The following is a 19,137-nucleotide window of genomic DNA, read 5'->3' on the forward strand; positions in this document are numbered from 1 at the left end:
AACACAAACCACTAACAAGCTGCCGTCCCTTTGGTCTGAATCAGATCTGCATGCTCTCAGTGTGTTTTCAGGATTCCTCTGAGCTTCTCTCTGCAGCCAGTGTTACCTTCCTGCTGTTGATTTACTCTATTCGACTTCATGAGCCTGGATGAAAAGGCCAAATGAAAATCCAATGAGAACCTGATTAAATAGTGGAACCGACTAAGCAGGGGAATCCATTTTCTGCTTAATTCGATCACAGGGGACGCTGAGTGCTTGGCAGCTAGTTTGGCCTGCGGCTATCATCAGACTGTGACATTCTGAAGTGGTTCACTCTGACGTCTGCTTCTGTTTCTCTCTGCACTGTTTCTGATTTCTCTGTGCCGCAGACTGTTTAACTCTCATGACTTCAGGATTTATAAATGAGCTGAAAAACAAGAATACCATGACTTGTGTGTCTCTGCTAACAAAGCATCAACAGGCGGTTTAGAGGAAAGAAAAAGACAGAATACAAATACAAAGCATTAGTTTATAGGTACATAAATCAGATCTTTGTCTCCTCCTCTTTGCAGCACTTGAAGTCAGGCCCTCTGAAGGACCCTCTGCTGGACGACCATGGAGACTTCAACAGGATGTCAGTGGCCATGAAGAAGATCGGACTGGATGACACGGAGAAACTGGACCTGTTCAGAGTGGTGGCTGGCGTGCTGCACCTTGGGAACATCGACTTTGAGGAGGCTGGGAGCACGTCAGGTGAGCTGCAGTGGCATGAATATAAAACACGAGTAAACACCTGAAAAGTGTGTTTCTTTGAGATCAGGCTCTTCAAAAAACAGTGGTCCTGTTCCCACCAGAGCATCTGTTTACAAGGAAACTTCTTAGATAGCAATCATTAACTATTGCTATTACTGAAAATGTGAACTTCAGAAAGCAGGTATCAGGTTTGAATCTTGTAAAAGCGCCCCCTTTCTGTCACTGCATGAACTTGCAAATCAGAGCAAATAGCAATGCCATTTTTTTTATTCTCTCTGCCATTGAAAAACGAGATTCTGCACATACACCCAGTGTTTTATTGCAAAGTTCTACCGTCAACTTCTGTCTTGGCATGCAAACTTTTTCAGCCATTTGTGAGGATCCATGTACGTGCTCACCATTGTCAAATTAATGCAGATTTTGTTTAGAAAACGCAAAAGACTTCCAGTTTTTATTTAGCTGTTCTCCTCTGTAACTGTAACTACTTCTTATAAATATTAGAGCTACAATAAAACATTGTTGGCTGGTAGAATATTGGAACTTATCAAAATTTCCTCAAATAAACAAATGATGGATGAATGTTCAGGAGTCACTAAATAATCACTGACAAACCATTAACAAAAGCCTCAACTGGGATGTTTTTTAGCTTTAAGATTAACTTGGAAATGTTTTAACTTATAAGAGGGGATATAGTGGGTTTTTCAGTCTTTTTTTTGTCCCTCTGGTGCCCCCATAGTATCTTAACGTAAATTACAGCTCCAGAAAATCACAATTTTTATTTCCCTGGTATTTTAGGATCTCTTATTTTAATCTCTGTCTGAAACACTTTGTTTTAGTTGCTGTCTCTTACACTCCTTTTCGACCTAGCTTATGCTAGTGCTGATTCCACACCAGTGCCTGACTAAGCTTTGTGTTTCCACAAAAGAAGAAAGAACTGGCTCCAAGTGCTCAAAACTGGTGCTTAGCAAGCACAAACTCTTTGCTGGGCCAGAGCGAACTACATCAATAGCAGGGGGCGGGGCTAGTGTGACGATAAGCAATGAAAAGCAGTCATTCTTAAGAAGGAAAGCTGCTGACAGACAAAACACATGGGTTTGCGTGCACAGATGCACACACCAGCACACTCTGTTAAACAGACGGTCAGGAAAATTATGAATTATGAAAATTATGCCACAAACAGATTAAAAAATTAAAAAAATAGCGAAAACGATAAAACGCAGTGAAAAAAATCTGCATTTACATGGAAACACTGGGAGACTGAAAACACTGCAGTAAGCATGCCAGGCCTGTAAGTGGTGCTATAACTGTCTTATACCGAAGCTGCTTTTGGGAGATCTCCACCGAAGAAGAGTTGAGCCGATCATCTGGTGCATTGGGGAATGCTAAGTGCAGAAGTGGAACAACAGATGCACATTTTGTTGAAAGACAGTCAGCAGATTCAGCAGATTGAGCGGCACAAGCATAACATGGTAGTCTGAGACGATCATAACAACAGTATTATTGTATTGTTGCGCAAAGCGGAGTGTGACATCAGCGATGGTGTTGGCAGTGTTTCAGAAAAATTTCACTCTGGAGGCTGTTTTCAAAAGTTTGAGTTTTAGGTTGGCTAAAACGCAACAATACTTATGTGTTTCACCTTTCACCGCGTAAATGGCCAGCCCTCTGGAGGCCTATCAGGGGTGGAGCTATGGTGATGTCAAAAAAATCTTGAATACATCTTGTGATGATCCCGTTCTGTTTTTAGAGCGTTTTAGAGTGTTTTGAGCAGTTAACAAACAGACACCTTGAGCAAATCGAGTTTTCACTGTTTCATCACTTTGAGCTCCAGGAGTTGGCTCAGACCACACAGGCCACCCAACACACATCATCAAGGCTTGGCCTTCTCTGACCCTGTCCCTGATTCAACGTTTTTGGTGAATTGGACCACTTTTGGTACCCAGTCTTCTGACCATCTTCTGGTTCAAAAGTGCTCACACCCTCGCCTTTCAGCTAAAAGAACAACATGTTGAACTGCTGCCTCACTGATGTCACCCGTTGACAAGTGAGTCTGTAAGAGATGATCGGTGATCGGTGTCCACTTTCTGTAACTTTTTCTCGGAGCATCTTCAGGTGAAAGCTCATCTTTCAGTGCAGCACTGAAAACTTTCCTCCCCTCGCCCTCCCCCTGCCTCCACCTGCTGTCCCGTTTGAGCTCAGAGACCACAGGAACGATGGTGAGGAAAGTTTATCATCGTCTCTAACCGCTCAGCCTGCAGCGCCGTGTGATTGCATTCGCTCCGTATCACAAACCATCCATCTCGCCGACTTTTTGGGCTCCTAAACGGCGCCGGTTTGGGGTCCTACGAGGCAGCTGCTGCCATTTGATCTCATCCCTCCAGACTCGGCGCTCTGATTGATGGCTGTAATATTCAGCCTGAGTCTCTCTTCACGCTCATTGTGGTCAAAGATGAATGCTTTTATAACTTGGGATTTGGGTGTCGAGCTGATATCACCCTTTGTCTTTTATTAGAGACAAAACCCGGTGGAATCCTGACGGGAAACTTTCTGACCTCTTCAATCAGCTGAGGAGATTAATTAATGAAGTGATTAAAACTAATTCAGGAGATGATTTAACAAGCGGCATTTAAAGTGTGTGATTCACAACATTTCCAGCAGCCAGCTGTCAGACGCTCCACCTCTGCCTTGGTCTTCACAGCGGTTTAGTCTGAAACCCTCAAGGGAGGCTCAGCTTCCATAAAATTCAACTGATCCTTTTGAACTTCCTCAGTGAAGTTCCTCGGCTCGCGGCTCCTCCCCGTCGTTTTCTGCCTCGGCGGGGGAGGAGAGGAGGCTCGGCAGGGCGCCTATTAAATGGACTGGTTCTCTCAGCGGGGGGCTTTCATGGAGCGTGTTTTACAGCAAGCTGAGAAGAATGTGTTCAGAAAGAGGGGGGGCTGAGGTTTGAGATGGGCTCTGCATGAGGATGAAGGTGTCTGCACGGGAGGATTTCAGGGAGCTTGGAAAGGTCGCTCATTCATCTTCGGTTTAAAGCAATTTCAGGCAGCCCGAAAAGTTAGGAACACAAACAAAGAGCCTCCTCCGCTGCTGCTGTTCACAGATTTCAATTTTACTTCTAAATCTGATGTCATGCAGAGTTGTTTTCGTACAAATATGACAAAAGAGACTGCTTCAGATAACACCCAAAAACCTGACAACAGATGTAATCCTCTTTAATCTCTTTCTGAAAAAAGTCCAGAACTTTTCAGGAGCTCCACCCTTAAAGTTTTCCAAGTTGCTTGTTCACACAGGTCCCTCACCAGGAAAAGTTTTCTTTTCTCTTTCTTATTCGAAGGATTTCTCCACTGTTTTCACTCTGAAAAATGATTCTCCTTACCAGCCTCTGATGTTTTTATTCATTCTGTTACCTGCTGCTCTCTCTAGTCCACACCTGATGGTGATTTTTTCCTGCTAGCTTCTCACAGGGACATCTGAAATTTTACCAGAGCTCTGTCAGGAGCTCTGTCACATATTCACATCACTGGAAAATGTTGGCAGTCATTTGGGGTTCAATACAGGTTTACAATATTATATATTTTATATATATAAAAATAATATCAATTTGTTTAATAATAAGATATATTTGTTTTTATTTAACATATTTATTTTTCAATATATATAACCTTGCAATACTGTGCTCATGTCCGGCATTGAAAATCGCCTACTCTTCCTCTCCCTCAGAGTTACAAGGATGCATTTAGGTACCTAAACATGGCACCTTTTGAATTTACATGAATTGATACCTGGTACTTTTGACAGAATTTGGTCGGTACCTATAAAAGTACCTAATTCGGTACCCATCCCTACTGGTTTACATTATTTAGAAGAGTTTGCACCAATCACTTACCATATTATTACTTTCTCACCCTGACATCTTGCTGAAACTTCACTTGAAGCCTGGCAAGGAAAAATCAGAGTAAGTCCAGATAACAGTTTAAATCCTGCGCATGCAGATCTCTCCAAAAATTGGGGCAGATTTTGTAAGTTTTGTACATGAGGAAGGGTTTGCACAAATCACAGATTATGTTTTCTTCCTGGATTCACCCCGACGTCTTGGGATTGGAAGGAAAATTCCTGTTTTTCGTTGGGTGAATTTCAGTCTGTTTGTGTTTGTATATGCAGCTCATCTTCAAAACTTTTGGGCTGTTTTCAGAAGTATTTTGCGCGTTAGAATACAGCTGCAGGGTACCTGGAATCAGTCTCCATGCCAGCTGAGTCAGTTCAAGTATCTACAGATCCCTTTCTGTAAAAAAAAAAAAGTTTTTCTCCCAAAATCTAAAGCTCATAGACTAAAAATAATGTGTTCTTGTATTTTCCATCTAAAAAGGGACCGTAAAACCTGGTCGTCAGTGTGAATGTTAAAGAGACGTCTTTGTAGGAGAAGTTTTTGCAGCTCAGAGTTGGTATGAGAGGTCGTTTTAAAGTTTTAGAGCTACTAAAGGTAGGACGTCTGTTGAACTCTGGTTCTTAATGGGCTCTTAGTTCACTTTCATCACCTCAAACTTCTTTCCACGCGCCAAACTTCCATCTCTTACGTCTCTGTTTGATAGATTTCTCTCCACGCCTCAGCTCTTCTTTCTTCTCCTCTGCCCACCCAGCTCCTCAGCTTCTCTCAGGGCTTTGTTAATCCCTCTGCGGGCCTGCTCGGTTCACAGCGTGGGCGTTTAACTCACCCGGCTCCATACGTAAGAAGCGCTGAGCACCGCCCTCACCTTTAAGAAGGGCGCACGTACACTCACTTGTCAGTTTCTCATTGCTGAAGTGCACGTCGCTGCAGGAATGTGGGGGATTTAAAAGATTACTTCATTCATATTTTACACCCACTTAATCTTTGGGCTGGTTGGAAGAGGTTCACGGCAGCGTGGATCTAAAAGAGACAAATCAGGTCAGAGCAGAGTCTTCGTACCTGAATCAGCCGAGTCCTCTATGACTCACACAACTTTTGAGAGACGTTCCTCTTCTGAGACATCAGCGCTATCAATTCATCTCCAGTGAAACTGCTTTTTAAGAGCCTAATGCACTTTAAATCACCTCAGTGTCTCACCTGTAACAGCTGAGGTTTGCAAGTTACAGATGTGAACATAAGTGTCAAACTTTCAGCTTTTTAAACTCAGGGACGAGGAGGAGGGATGAACACGCTCGGTCATGTTGAAGAGGCGTTTAGGCGGACCTGAAGGTGTGAAGTTTCTCTGCAGAGATCACTTTTCACCTCTTCATGTACAACACATGAGCTGAGATGCTGTGTGAAATGATGAACACAGAATTTAATAGTTTGCCAATCATTCTTTGATATTTGATTGGAATTAAATGACAAATCAAATGTTGAAACTGAAAAATTTTCTTGTTTTATGAAAAATAAGAGACTATACTGATTTTTTAATGCAGTGCTGCCTGAGGGCCTGAAGAGCTGGTCCAGTCATGGTTTTGCTCCTTGTCCCTTTTTTTCAGGGGTTATTTTGTTCAATACATGATGAATACATACATTGATGTCATCTTTGCACTTTATTTGAGTTCATTTTAGGCTTCAAATTATTTACAAACCAAATTATAATTTTGAAGCAGAATCTAAACTGTTTGTGTAGTTGTGTTTGCACTTTTTGGGACGTTTTTTTTCTGGATGAAGTGTATGAAGAAGTTTTCTTTTTTTACTTGAGTGTGATTGTTGCCTTTAAACTTTATTTTCATTGTTTTCTGCACAAAAAGGCACCCAGAATAACATCAGGACAGAAAATGGACTGATAACAATTCCAGATAAAAGAAAAACAAAAGTTACATCTCGCAGAAGTCAGAGAGACCAGAAATGGAACAGCTTGCTGTAATGGTAATAAGATACCACGGTTTTCACTAACTACAAACAGTAGACTTACCTAGCAATCGCTTTTTTTTTTGCAAAGTACACATCACAAAACTAATTAATTTTTATTTACTTAATTTTTCCAACATGTGGGGTGCTGATGGACTCACAGTCTAGGTAGCGCCCCATGAGGTTTGCCCTTGAGTGGGTAGCCCAGGTAACCAGTAAACGTCAATTGATGTAACCAGTGTTTCTTATTTAGGAGAAAAAAAATACTGCGCTAAACAGTTCCTATAAATATGGTTTTCTCCGTTTGCTACACTGTAACAATAAAATTCATAATGATTTTAAACTAACTGACCCCAAAATAGAGAGAAAACACTGATGCCTATGACATTCTCACTTACTCAGTACAACAAAACCAAATTATCAAGTTTAGAAATTGAATATTTTAAATCAGCTTTTAAACAATATTAGAACAAATAACTCATTTCATCAGTACACTGTTATAACTTCTGTGAAGGTAAATTATTTAATATGTCATGCTTTTGTGGTTATACCATTTGACAGTTTAATGCGACTGATTCTTGAATGGCTAAAAATGGTAGAAATGTCAAATAAAACACTGTGACACCAACAAAAATGAAAACTACACATATAAACAAACATCTAACATGTTGTTTGAACAAGTTTAAAGTATAGCTTTGATACCAACCCTTCTTAGTCACTGTACTGTATGTTTTAGTTTGTGGTAATTTTTCGGTTTGTATTCAGCCAATTTTAGGGGCTGTTCTGAGCAGTTTCCCCGCCACCTGATGAAATATGACACTAATACTCCAAACTGTTACTTAAGGTGTTATATCGTAAATTAATAACGTGTAAAAATATTAAGGGACAATGTTATCACAAAATAAGTGGTTTATCTGCCCTCCTCGTTGTCTTCCAGGCGGCTGCGCCATCAAGAACCAGTCGAGTCAGACGCTGGAGCACTGTGCTGAGCTGCTGGGCCTGGAGGAGGAGGATCTGAGAGTCAGCCTCACCACTAGGGTCATGCTCACGACAGCAGGGGGCGCCAAAGGAACAGTCATCAAGTAAGAGGCATCACACCCAAACACACAAACACACAAAAACAAACACACACCATCACAGAAATGTACAAATTCTGATAAATCCAGCAAAACCCCTGAGCAGAGGGAGATTTGTAAACGGAGCACACTGAGATGGGTTCCTGTTTTTTTGTTTTGGGGGATCCTGACGCCTCTCAAGGTAAACTCTGCAGGAGGAATAGCGGCACGCAGACACTTTAACTTATTAGTTGGGGTGCTGATCATGATTTTCTGGCCGATCACCGATCTTTCAAAAGCTTGACCTGCTGATACTGATTTTTATTTTTTTATCTTTTTTATAATTGACAGCATATACCTTCAATGTCCCTATCTAATATTATTGAAAATCAACCACCTACAAAGTGTCCTGAGTTTTAGGTCTCAGGGCAAAAAGCATCAATGGCTGGCTGTCAGACCTTCCCTGAAGTATATAAGATCAGTTTCATATGTAAGGATGGGCTGATCACTGATCGACGATCACCGATCCCCCAAAATTAAGGAAATCTGCACTGATCGATCGTTGCATGTGTACTTATTAGCATTTAAAAGCCCAACAAGTCTGCTCAGCAGGGGGTCTCAGGGGCATGAGTAAGCTCTTCTGCACACACACACACACACACACCACACACACACCACAAACACACTGCAGCAGATGGTAGATGTATTTATTGTCTCATTATCACCGTCCAGAGACAAACACTCTGCGCTGACATCAGGAGATACAGAGAGCTAAGGGAAGACTCAGAGGAGCAGCAGAGGAGCCTGAAGAAGCACTGACTGCCTCCTTCTCCTCCTCCTCCTCTTCTTGATGTCCAGAAAAACAGCCGAGCACAAACAGCAGATAAATTATGAATGCTCCTGTGAGCAGCTCTCAGAAATGATGCGTGGAGCTGTCTGGACTAAGGTTTCAGAGAGGCGCATAAACATCACTGAGAAGTTTCCGTTCATGGTTCTTTCGTGCAATTGTTTTTATTTTTGATTTGATTTTGGCGCTTTACTGGAAATCAAATTTGAAGAGAGACGGGAAATGTAAGGGGGGCAGAGAGACTTTTAGAAAATACCCACTGCAGCACAGGTCGTAAAACTGTGTACAAACATCACCTTAATTTTGATATTACCGCGAATGCTCTGGGACAACCTCAGTGACACGTGTGTGTGTAGACAAAGGAATGTGTTAGGGCTCCCATGGGCACGTAAACATTCTACATATTGTGCTGATAAATAACTTTATTCTGACATAATTCTACATTCTGTGCACTTCACTGGAAAAAAGAGTCGCCTAGTCTCCAAACCGAAGGTTTAAAAACCTTTCTCAGGTTAAAATGATCCTTTAGGTGATATAGAGTCACTCTTTCCTGAGTTTGTTTGACTCTTAGCGTAATAACAGAGAGAACTGCCGTTGTTTTGTTTTATTGTTCCAATAGTTCTGCTTCATTCCTGGAAAAAAGCAGAGACAAGTTTCTGTCCTTGTTTGATCCTAACAGCTGGAAGAAAATATGCTTTAAAATGAGAAAGAGATGAGAAGCTGGCTCTGTTCTCATCACACTAACTTAAAGAGGGGGTATTCTGCTTCTCTGTGAATATAAAGTAACTATGCTGGATGTTCAGACTGAGCGTGTGCAGATTTTCAAACCTCTACATATTCATATATTGTAGAAATCACTGAATCTGTCTGAAAACTGATCGAAACACTCCATTCTGAAAACAGCACAAGATATTCATGAGACTTGATGAAATGATGACATCATCACATAAAGATCTCCTGACTGGTTTGTGACAAGTTTGATGGGAAGGGCCTCAAACACCAAGGTTTTCCCATATCTCTGACCTTGATAGGCCAATCAGAGGGAAGGAGGTTTGTGGAGTAGGGAGCCTTAAAGAGACAACAGCTAAAACAAAGGGTTTCAGATAGAGGCTAACATAAGAGATTTCTAAAACACCAGTGAGAGAGAAGTAGGATTCTATTAAGGTTTAAATCATGTAAAGACACCACAGAATTATCAGAGGGACAGTACAAAAACAACAACAACAACAAAAACACAATACCCTCTTTAATTGCAATTCCAACAAATGGTTTGGCTGAGTTCACGATGCACTTATTTGCTCCCAGTCTGAGAAAAACAATTACCCATGTTGGCAGATTGGAGAGAGATTCATTTGCCTTGCAGGAAGTAGAGCTGTAGACGCAATAACCAATCAGACATTATTACAGGCATAAAAGGAAAAAAAAACATGAGTGTGAAGGAAAATGCTAAGTCCGCAGAGAGGTGTCTCAACATCTGGTTCAGAAAAATGAAGCCTACGGGGAAGTACTAAAAGTTGCTGTTTATTGAGAATCGACATGAGGCTGGCTGCAGAAAGACTGGAAACCTAATTTTGCTATCGGCACACTCTGTACAGGGGGTGGATTTTTTTCTCACTCTGTAGTTTAGTGGATGTTAGAATCATCTGATTGTCCAATCAGAGACACAGCTCTGCTCATGTGGCTGACGAGCGTCCTATAGCTGTTAAAAAAGAAGCTCAAACCCCGAGTCCAATATGGATGCACCCTTCAATTGGCTTAATTTCACTGTTTAAGGAATAGATGTGTGACGTCACGCAGACTACCTGCACATTTTAGTGTGAAGTAAATGCTACACAGGAAAAAACTAAAATCTTATCAAGTGTTTTTATCTTATTTTCAGTAGAAAATGTCCTTTCAGACGCAATATGAGCCATATTCACCTGGCCAGTCCAGAAAAATGTCTTGTTTGAAGTTATATAAAGACTAAAATGACTTTTAAATTGCTTGGAACAAGTCTGCCAATGGAACAAGAAAAACTTTTATAAAATTTGCATAAAACTAGAACAATGTCTTAAAACAAATAACTTTTCTCTTGTTCCGTTGCCCGATTTTTTTTTCTTGTTACAAGAAAACCAGACATTATTTTGTCTTTAAACATCTTAAATCAAGACATTTTTCTGAACTAGTCGGGTGAATGTGGCTCATATTAAGTCTAAAAAGACATTTTACACTGAAAATAAGACAAAAACACTTGATAAGATTTCTGTTTTTTCCAGTGTACAAACCTTGTTATTTAATGTTAAAACTGTCTCATTTATGAGCAGCCTTTTGAGGTGAAGCTAAAGGAAAAGGAAGGGAGCTTTGTTGTATTTAGGAACATTGGTTACCAACTTGTTGTTGTGGTCTCCTTAGAGGTTGGTGAAGAAACATCAACATTCAAACCCTGCTTCACAAATTTATATTATGAGCTAATTTTAGACTAAAAACACTGACATTACTGTAAGTTTAGAGACTTTTTGGAAAACACATAAAAAAAAGGTTATGTAAACAAGCTTTGTCCAGAGGGGGCACCAAAATCCACACAAACTCAAACCTCAAAGTCTTTTTTTATACACATTAACCTTGAGTATTGTTTAAACTATTTATTTTAGTAAACAAATCAAAAGAGGATGCTTGAAAACTTTGTGAACACTTTAATAGTATTTTTTAGAGCAGTTTGAGTTGAGAAAGTTTTTGTGTTTCTATTACTTTTAAGAGGTTTAACTGGAGCTCTTCCTTCCAGACACGTTAAAATTAACTGATCTGTACCTGGGATGTTTACAGTTCACCCAATATTGAGTAAGTGGCAAAGAGGCGATTCAGAGGGAGCTGGTTAGTGTCGTCAGGAAAGAAGAATGTTTTCAAGTTTGGTTCAGAAAAGATGGCTGTAGAGGAGTTAGTGCAGAGGTTTGAGTCAGGGATGCACAAAAAATGTTAAAAGTTGGAAACATAAGCAGGATAAGGGGTTTACTGAACCAAACTGGACCGCGTTCTGGAGAAGCGCCATTTCTCAAAGGAACTGTATCTGTGAAAAATAATAATAGCAGAAAAACAGGCTGGAGAGAGAGTATGCTTCAAATATGCAACAATCAATGAAACAAAGAAGGAGCAGTTGCCCACTTTAAGAGTTGGAACCTCACTTTAGGTGTCCTCATTACAGGTAGACCTTAGTGTCCCAATCAACCCAGTCTAAAGGGAGCCTCACAGTTAAATCCTGAAATGGTTTCCATATCTTCTAAAACGTGTGACTCCACCTGTTAGTCATTTCCTCCCGGGCTGTGTTTCCATTTATTTCTGGGTGCCGTTTTTTCAGCAGGGAGGGAACCATTCGATTTCCATTTTAACACTTTTTTTTTTTCTCTCTTCTTATTTTTGCAAAGGCCAGCGATATTTCCCCGAGCTTAATAGCATGGCTATTTTAAGGCTGGAGTTTCGGAAAGTTGCAGAGTAAACACATCCGTGGGTCTGCTGGGGAGGAAACGTGGTAAATACTGAGGAGGGTGTCACAGACAGCCTGATCGAGGTTCAGGGATCAGCCAAATGTGCAGTTTATGTTCGGGGACATGGTGCAGGAGGGGAAATCAAATTAGTTTGAAAGGAGTGAGCTCTGCAGATTTAACTTCTGGTTACGTTTCTGTCCGGAGCTAAGAAATGCTCATTTTTCATCCACTGTACGCTCTTTAAAGTAAACTCCAACAAACTGTCACGCTCAGACACGGTTGACTTTTATCTCAAACACCTATTTGCCAACACCTGGAGCTTTATCCACACATGGAAACATATCACTGAGCCGCTGAAAACATGAAATAAAATCACAGAAACTTTGTCTCAAAAAAAAAACCCTAAACAAAAAAACACGCTGTAAAATATGAAGTCATTCTCAGAGCTAAAGATACCTTCCAATGAAATGTGCAAGATATCTTGAGATTTTTGTGAGAGTTTAACAAGATCCCAAAAAACTTTTGTTGATGCCAAGGACATTTTTGAGATGTCACTACAGTTTAGCAAAAACCCCAAGAGTTTAACACAATCTGCAAGCCCCGAAGAATAATGTTTTTTTTACATGTTTGGAAGTTTTACAAGTTCCAAAGAGATTTTTGTGAGATCTACTTCCAAGAAATTTGCAAGGTACTGAAACTTTTGCAAGATCCCAGTACTTTGTTGGATCCAACAACTTTTACAAATATCCAAGGATCTTTAAGTCAGAACCCAGGGACACTGTGAGATGCCAAGAGACTCCAATGAGATATCACAGACAAGACAAGACAAGGCAAGAACAGTGACTAGAGGAAACTTTTGTCAGCAATTAGTCGTAGTCGACCGACAAACAAAAAGTAAATACCACCCTCTGTGACCTGCTAGCCTACCTCTGGACTTGTTTGATATCACAAAATGGTTTTTAGGAAACAAAAAAGTCACTTAAGGTCAGAAATAAAGAAGTAGATATTTTCAAACACACAAAATCAAAAAATTACCCCTTGAGCCCTTTCAATAACACCCTCCCAATGCAACACATTGAATAAACAGAAAATCCACTGTTTGCAAACCCAAAATAAAGAGTCCAAAAGTCCCTGAATCCAATGCAAAAATAATCCATAAACAAAATGAGTCCTCTCTCTGTTCCATGTAAAAAAAATCCAAAAGGAAGGGGAAAAGTAGAGCAACCAAAGTAAGTCGCGCCTGCACAGAGATAGTTCCACGTGACCACTGAAAACCTTCGGATCAGTCTGAACCAGCCAAACTTTTCCCAGAACCTCCTTTAGCTCCTCTGGAAACAAACAAAAAACAGAAGAGTGAGAAACACAGCCAAAGATTGATGTAAATGGCAACCTATACACAAAAATAAAACCATTCAAACAATAGCCCTTCCCCTATGCTTGTGTGCTGCCTTGAGCATCTACGGGCCAACATTTTATACACAATCCTCGATATTTCAAAACCCCAAGATACCTTTGAGACCTTTAGGTTAAGAGAAGAGAGAGAAGAGGCAGTCAAATGCTCAAGGGCCTGACTTGGTGACTGATAAGATTTAGTTTAACTGCAACAAATGAAGTGTTTATAACCCAAGCTGCATTTTGATCCATTCACAGCTCCTCCAATCAGCTGCAGCTTTAATAAGATGAATGTGACGCCGTGAAGCGTGAAGGAGGTGGGAGAGGGGGGAGGGGGGGTGTTCAGTGTTCTACCTTTTATACGGCTCAGTGATCAAAACTGACAGAGAGCTCCAGGTATTAAAGGGAACTCCTGACTCAGAGACTGAAGAGTGAAAAAACACCTAAACACCCCCCCCACCAGACCTCTCCACTCTGCCAGGGAGAGTTCAGCTCCCTTAATAACTTAATCCTGAGAGTGATGAAGAAGATGAGAGCATAGGGCAGAGACACATCCACCAAACAGGCAGGGATGAGAAGTAAAACCACAGAGAGACCTGACACCCCTGAGTTCAAATAGGGACACTCACAGAGCCCCAGAAACACAAGATTCATACAGAATAATCCAGAAAATGATGACAATATCTGGGAGGATTAGAGATGCATCTGCTTGATTAACAGAAAACATCTGCTTGTTTTGTTCCGCTGATCTCAGGCCTGGTTGCTAACCCTAACCCCACACTCTCAGACCAGATTGGACATGTAATCCCTCCAGCCTATCCTTGGTCTACCTCAGGTTCTCCTTCCAATTTGAAATAACTGGATAACCTCAAACGCCAAGATACCCACACAGATCACCATATCTGGCTTCTTTTGATGGATTATTTATCACAGAGGAAAGACATTTCAGCCGCTTGCATGTGCAGTCTTCTACTTTCAGTCATTTCCCAAAGCTCGTGACCACATGTGAGGGTTTGAACACAGATCGGACAATGTCGTCGCTCACAACCGCTGCACTAGGGGATGTAAAATAGAGACACAGTCATCTTCCTAAATGAAGTGACCCCAAAGTGGGCAGAGCTATGTAACAACTTTGTTGAAGCTTATTTAACAGGAAACTTCCACCAGCTCCATGCTTGGTCCATCTCCGCTCCAGCAAGCCAAAGACACTAAGGGCTGATACCAGTCCAAGGGTTCCCAAACATTTAAACCTGCAACCCCCAAAAACAGACAAAACAGACTACAAGAAAGTCCTAAGACTTTGGTCTACTTGTGGTCACACATTGCTGTGTTTCCTAGATGAATCTGCTTCAATTGATACCATTGTTATCCTGGTCACCTGAGGAAAGAAAAAAGTATCAAAAACTTTCTGTGTACATGCTTTTAAATCAAATTTAACCTATTTGTCTTTGTGTTTCAAAATAACAGGTGAAAAACAAATTTTTTAATAGTTTTTAGACCCTCAAATTTTGAGAACTAGTCTAGTCTTTGTGTTGCCTTCCACTCGTCTGCTCCTCTGGAAACATGTTTATTTCTGCTGTACATGTCAGAATTAGTAATGGTTGTGTATGTGGTTCTTGGTGTTTCTGCAGCCAGCCTCAAGTGGACACTCAAGGAACTGCATTTTTTTTTGGCATTACTGTGTAGGCTTCTTATTTTAGGATAGGAGGTTGCCTCTTGAGTAAAAAGGGCAAGACAGAAAGTCAAGTACAAAAATGTGGTTTTTCACTGAACTTCAACAACAAAATGTCTTTGGGTTGGAGATTTTAAGAGGACAAGCAAGACAACATGGTTGAGGTAATCCTTGGTTTCGTGACTTCAGCTGCTTTGCGCTAAAGAGGGATCAAGTAGCAAAGCCGTAACAGAGCGGAGACCGACCGGACACAGATCAGGTGGAAGTCTAGTGAATAACACCAGCAAAAAGCTGTCTTCAGATGAGAAATATAATGTCTCAGCGTGTAAAGTCTGAAAAATTCCAACAGTCTGATACATCAACCTTGTATTGGTGTCAGAGGTATCAGCAGAGAGAAACACTCAGACATGGGAATGTGAAGGCATTTCTGCAGACAAACAGAGAGAGTGACGGCCCCCTCAAGCCGAGTCCCTGCCCGCATCCAGCCTGAACTCTGTCTCTGTAAAGCCTCTGATTGTTCTGCTGGCAGCTCGGCCCCTGCACGCCGTCTGAATGCCAAGCCGCTCGCCTCAATTTCAACCCTCCCACGCTAATGTTTATTTCTCCTCTTTCATTTGTGGAGAACAGAGCCAGGCTGATGAATTAAAAGCTGCTTCCTCTCTCCGTCTGAGTGTCAGTCGACTTGCTCCGGCCTGTCACTCACTCTCTCTGTAAATGGATGCGTGTCTGACACATTTCCAATAACATTATGTCCCTCAACTGACTGCATGCTTCAAGTTTGTGCTCCTGGGTTAAATGCTGCACATCTGTGACTCCCCTCAGAACAAACAAAACCCAAACTGGGAGGAAGGCCAGCCTATAGCAGCCTTTCCATTGGTACTGACTGCCATTCATACCAGTCCACTGACGGATAAAGCTTTGTGGGTGAGTGACGGCATAAAAAAGAGCAAAAACACTGGAAAGCATCATCTGGAATCCCCTCACCTCTTTCAAGTTTCACCCGAAGAGGGCGCCGTTCTTCCAGAACACACGGAGCCAAAGCTTTGAGAGTTTCTTCTGGCGCCAGATGGTGGGAGGAATGAAAAGCTGATGGGAAAAATCACTTCCAACATGTTTATTCTCTCCATTAAAGCCAAAAAGAAAAACCTCTAGACTGAGGAAGCAAAGGATCCTCTTTGCACAAAGAGGCAGCAGACTTTGTGGAGATAGCAGATGGTTGGAGGGATGGAAAAAAAACAGGATTCCAACATGCTCGTCTCCTTCAGGGAAGAGGAGGCCTGACAGGAAACTGCACAATAAGTTTGAGTGTTATGGGAAATGAAGTCCCAAACTTCAGACGTGGAAGTACTGGTTTCGGCTCTTGATGTGATTTGACCAAACTTCCAAAGATTGAGGCCTCAGCTGGAAGACTGGGTTCTACAGCTAGAAAACCAAAGAGGAGGAAAATACATGATGAATCTTTTATTTTCTCAAACTGATTGAACAAAAGAGTTCTTTCCTCACTTTTTTCCCATCCTTTGGAGGTATGGGAGTTGAAAAAGCAAATGTGTATAGTATGACGAGTGTGTAGGAGAGGAGTGAGACAATTAAAAATGCAAACTCCCACTCTCTGTCTGAACTTCAAGTGAAACATTTATAAGTAACAGTTTGGCCTCAGACCTTTATGACGCTTTGTCTGGTGAGAGACAGATAAATATGTCTTTGCAAGGTGGACAGATCCTATGTCATGTTCAGTCAGTCAGTCAGTTCAGGACTGATGCTTGACTTTTCCTGTTCAAACTGCATCCTTTTACATGGCGGAGCTATTTCAGGCCTTTTTCAACAACATCACTGACAGCAACTTAAAATATGTGCAAAGTTTAATTCCTAACTTATTCACTGCTGACCTTTAGAATACCTGTTCATTTTGGGGGATTTGCTTACCACACAATTACACATTTATAATCCCATGTAAAAGTCATAATAATACAGTCAGTTTAACTAGATTTTCTCTTTCATATGGCTTTCCAAAGTTAGAAAAGCCCAAAGTTCCCTAGACATTGCTCTGAGTCTTATCCTCAAAGTTAGGCAGTGAAGTTAAACTAAAACTGATATCAGGTCAGATCAATATTGTTGTCCACAAGGGTAGCAGTATCGATATCAGTATCAGTGTCATTTTTTTGTGTCAGCATTGGTATAGAATAGAATGTAAAATTCTTTATTTATCCCCAAGGGGACATTCAGGAGTCACAGCAGCAATCCAGATAACAAAAGTAAGAAAGTGTATAAAAAGTGCAAAAAGGTCCTTAACAAGATAGATGATGACAGCTTGGCCATCATTTGCCGGTTCAGTCTCTGTCTCCTGTAACCTGTCCGCTCACAGCAGGTGAAGTTCTTCCAATGTGGCATTCATGTCCAGTGTTAGCTCCGTTAGCCATATCTGTGAATAGCATGATGCCAATCAGCCCACTAATATTCCCTCTGTTGCTGGGTTAGCACAGCTAGCTGGAGATAAATCTTACGTTGCGTTTACGCAGACATGGTTACACAGGAGCAAGGATACTAAAAATACCACTGAACAAAAAAACTATTTGGTGTCCATGACCAACAAATGAATCATAAAAAGTAATGACCCTCTCCAAATGCAAAAATGATGAAAAAGACTTTAGAAAAAATAACAAGAAACAAGGCATCCACAACCAACAGGGTGGCGCCCAGCAACGGAATCAATCAATATCAATGTATCAGCCAATCAATGTATCAATGTTAGTATCTGTTTATCTGTATTAGTATCAGTAGTGCTATCATTGTTGGTATAAGTATGGATATCAGTATTTTTTGAGTTCTGGAATAACTATTGATATCAGTGTCACTAATAGTCTAATCTAAGAATCGATATCAGTATCTGTTATAGTATCAGTTTTACTGTCAGTGCTGAAATCAGTACTAGTAAAGGTATCATATTGGTTTGTATCCTATCACTTTTGAACCAGTATCAGTGTTAGTAATGGGTTCAGTAATGTATTGGTATGGGCATCAGTATTATTATCAATATGGATATCTATGCCACAAACATGAGAGACGTGCTGAAGATAAACAGACGTAGTCCTTGACATATTACACTTCCCCATTCCATGAGGAAGCCTGCGTTACCCATAATTCAACACAGACTGCCAGAAGGAGGTGCTAATGTGTTATATTAGTAGCAGCTGACAGGATTAGAAGAGGCTCATATATTTGTATCCCATGTATCTGTGTGGTCTCTGGTCCAGGTGATGCTGAGCCACATGGCAACACCTGAGGAATTTGACTGGAAGTTGTGTTTGGAGCATTTTAAACATCGTGTGCCTGGGTTTTCTGTGGTTATATATTGTTCTTTCATAATCACCTGTCACTCCGGAGGACTGCAGCGTCTTTGTCAGTGTGGTTTCTGAAGGCGGCTCTGTTTTCTTTGCATCACCACCTACTGTACGCTGGCTTTTATAAGTTTTTTTTATTCCTAAAAATATAAACACATTATTTCCAGAGGGAATTACTCCCACGTAAAAGCCAGCAGACAACAAGTGTTTACAGCAGGAGCTGTTAAAGCAGCACTGAACCGGCTGCGTCTGTGGTGCATTATAGCAGCGAGCATGTGGTGACACAGCCGAATCCTTACAGTTTCTTATTTATATGAAAATTTCACAGATTATCACTCTGATTTCACACCCTGTGAAAGCCAATAAAACGAGACCAGTAGGTGAATTTAAGAGAGGCGGCAAGGCTGGAGTCCTTCCATCTGGCTGCATCACCAGAGCTGGTTATTTATTTGTCTGGGTTATGTAAGCAGGGAGCAGACGGCCCTGTGTGTGTGTGTGTGTGTGTGTGTGTGTGTGTGTGTGTGTGTGTGTGTGTGTGTGTGTGTGTGTGTGTGTGTGTGTGTGTGTGTGTGTGTGTGTGTGTGTGTGTGTGTGTGGCTGAGAGAGACAGGCAGGGAGAACGGGGAAATAAAGACAGACACAGGAGAGAGTGTGGGAGGAAGATTGGATTCAGAGAAAAAGAATTAAAATCGGATATTTTTGTTGCCTTTTTTTGTTGATTATTTTCTGCTCTGTATGCTTTGGGATACAGAAATTGAATTATGTGCCATGACAGTGAGGCAAATTGAAACGGAGAGAATGTTT

General features: G+C 41.1%; 1 protein-coding gene across 4 annotated transcripts in view; it reads left to right on the forward strand.

The window, feature by feature from the left end:
- Positions 1-19,137, forward strand: part of myo6a (myosin VIa) — a 158,253-nt gene that overhangs the window by 56,789 nt on the left and 82,327 nt on the right. For all 4 annotated transcript variants that reach the window (XM_074684651.1, XM_074684652.1, XM_074684653.1 and 1 more), the window contains exons 11-12: positions 552-732; positions 7,509-7,653. In XM_074684651.1, coding sequence (XP_074540752.1) covers positions 552-732; positions 7,509-7,653 — 326 coding nt within the window. The remainder of the gene's footprint in view (positions 1-551; positions 733-7,508; positions 7,654-19,137) is intronic.

This window comes from Halichoeres trimaculatus, unplaced genomic scaffold (genome assembly GCF_033239565.1).
Source record: "Halichoeres trimaculatus isolate MK-OKI-2021-1 unplaced genomic scaffold, fHalTri1.1 fHalTri1_scaffold_13, whole genome shotgun sequence".
Classification (NCBI taxonomy): Eukaryota; Metazoa; Chordata; class Actinopteri; order Labriformes; family Labridae; genus Halichoeres; species Halichoeres trimaculatus.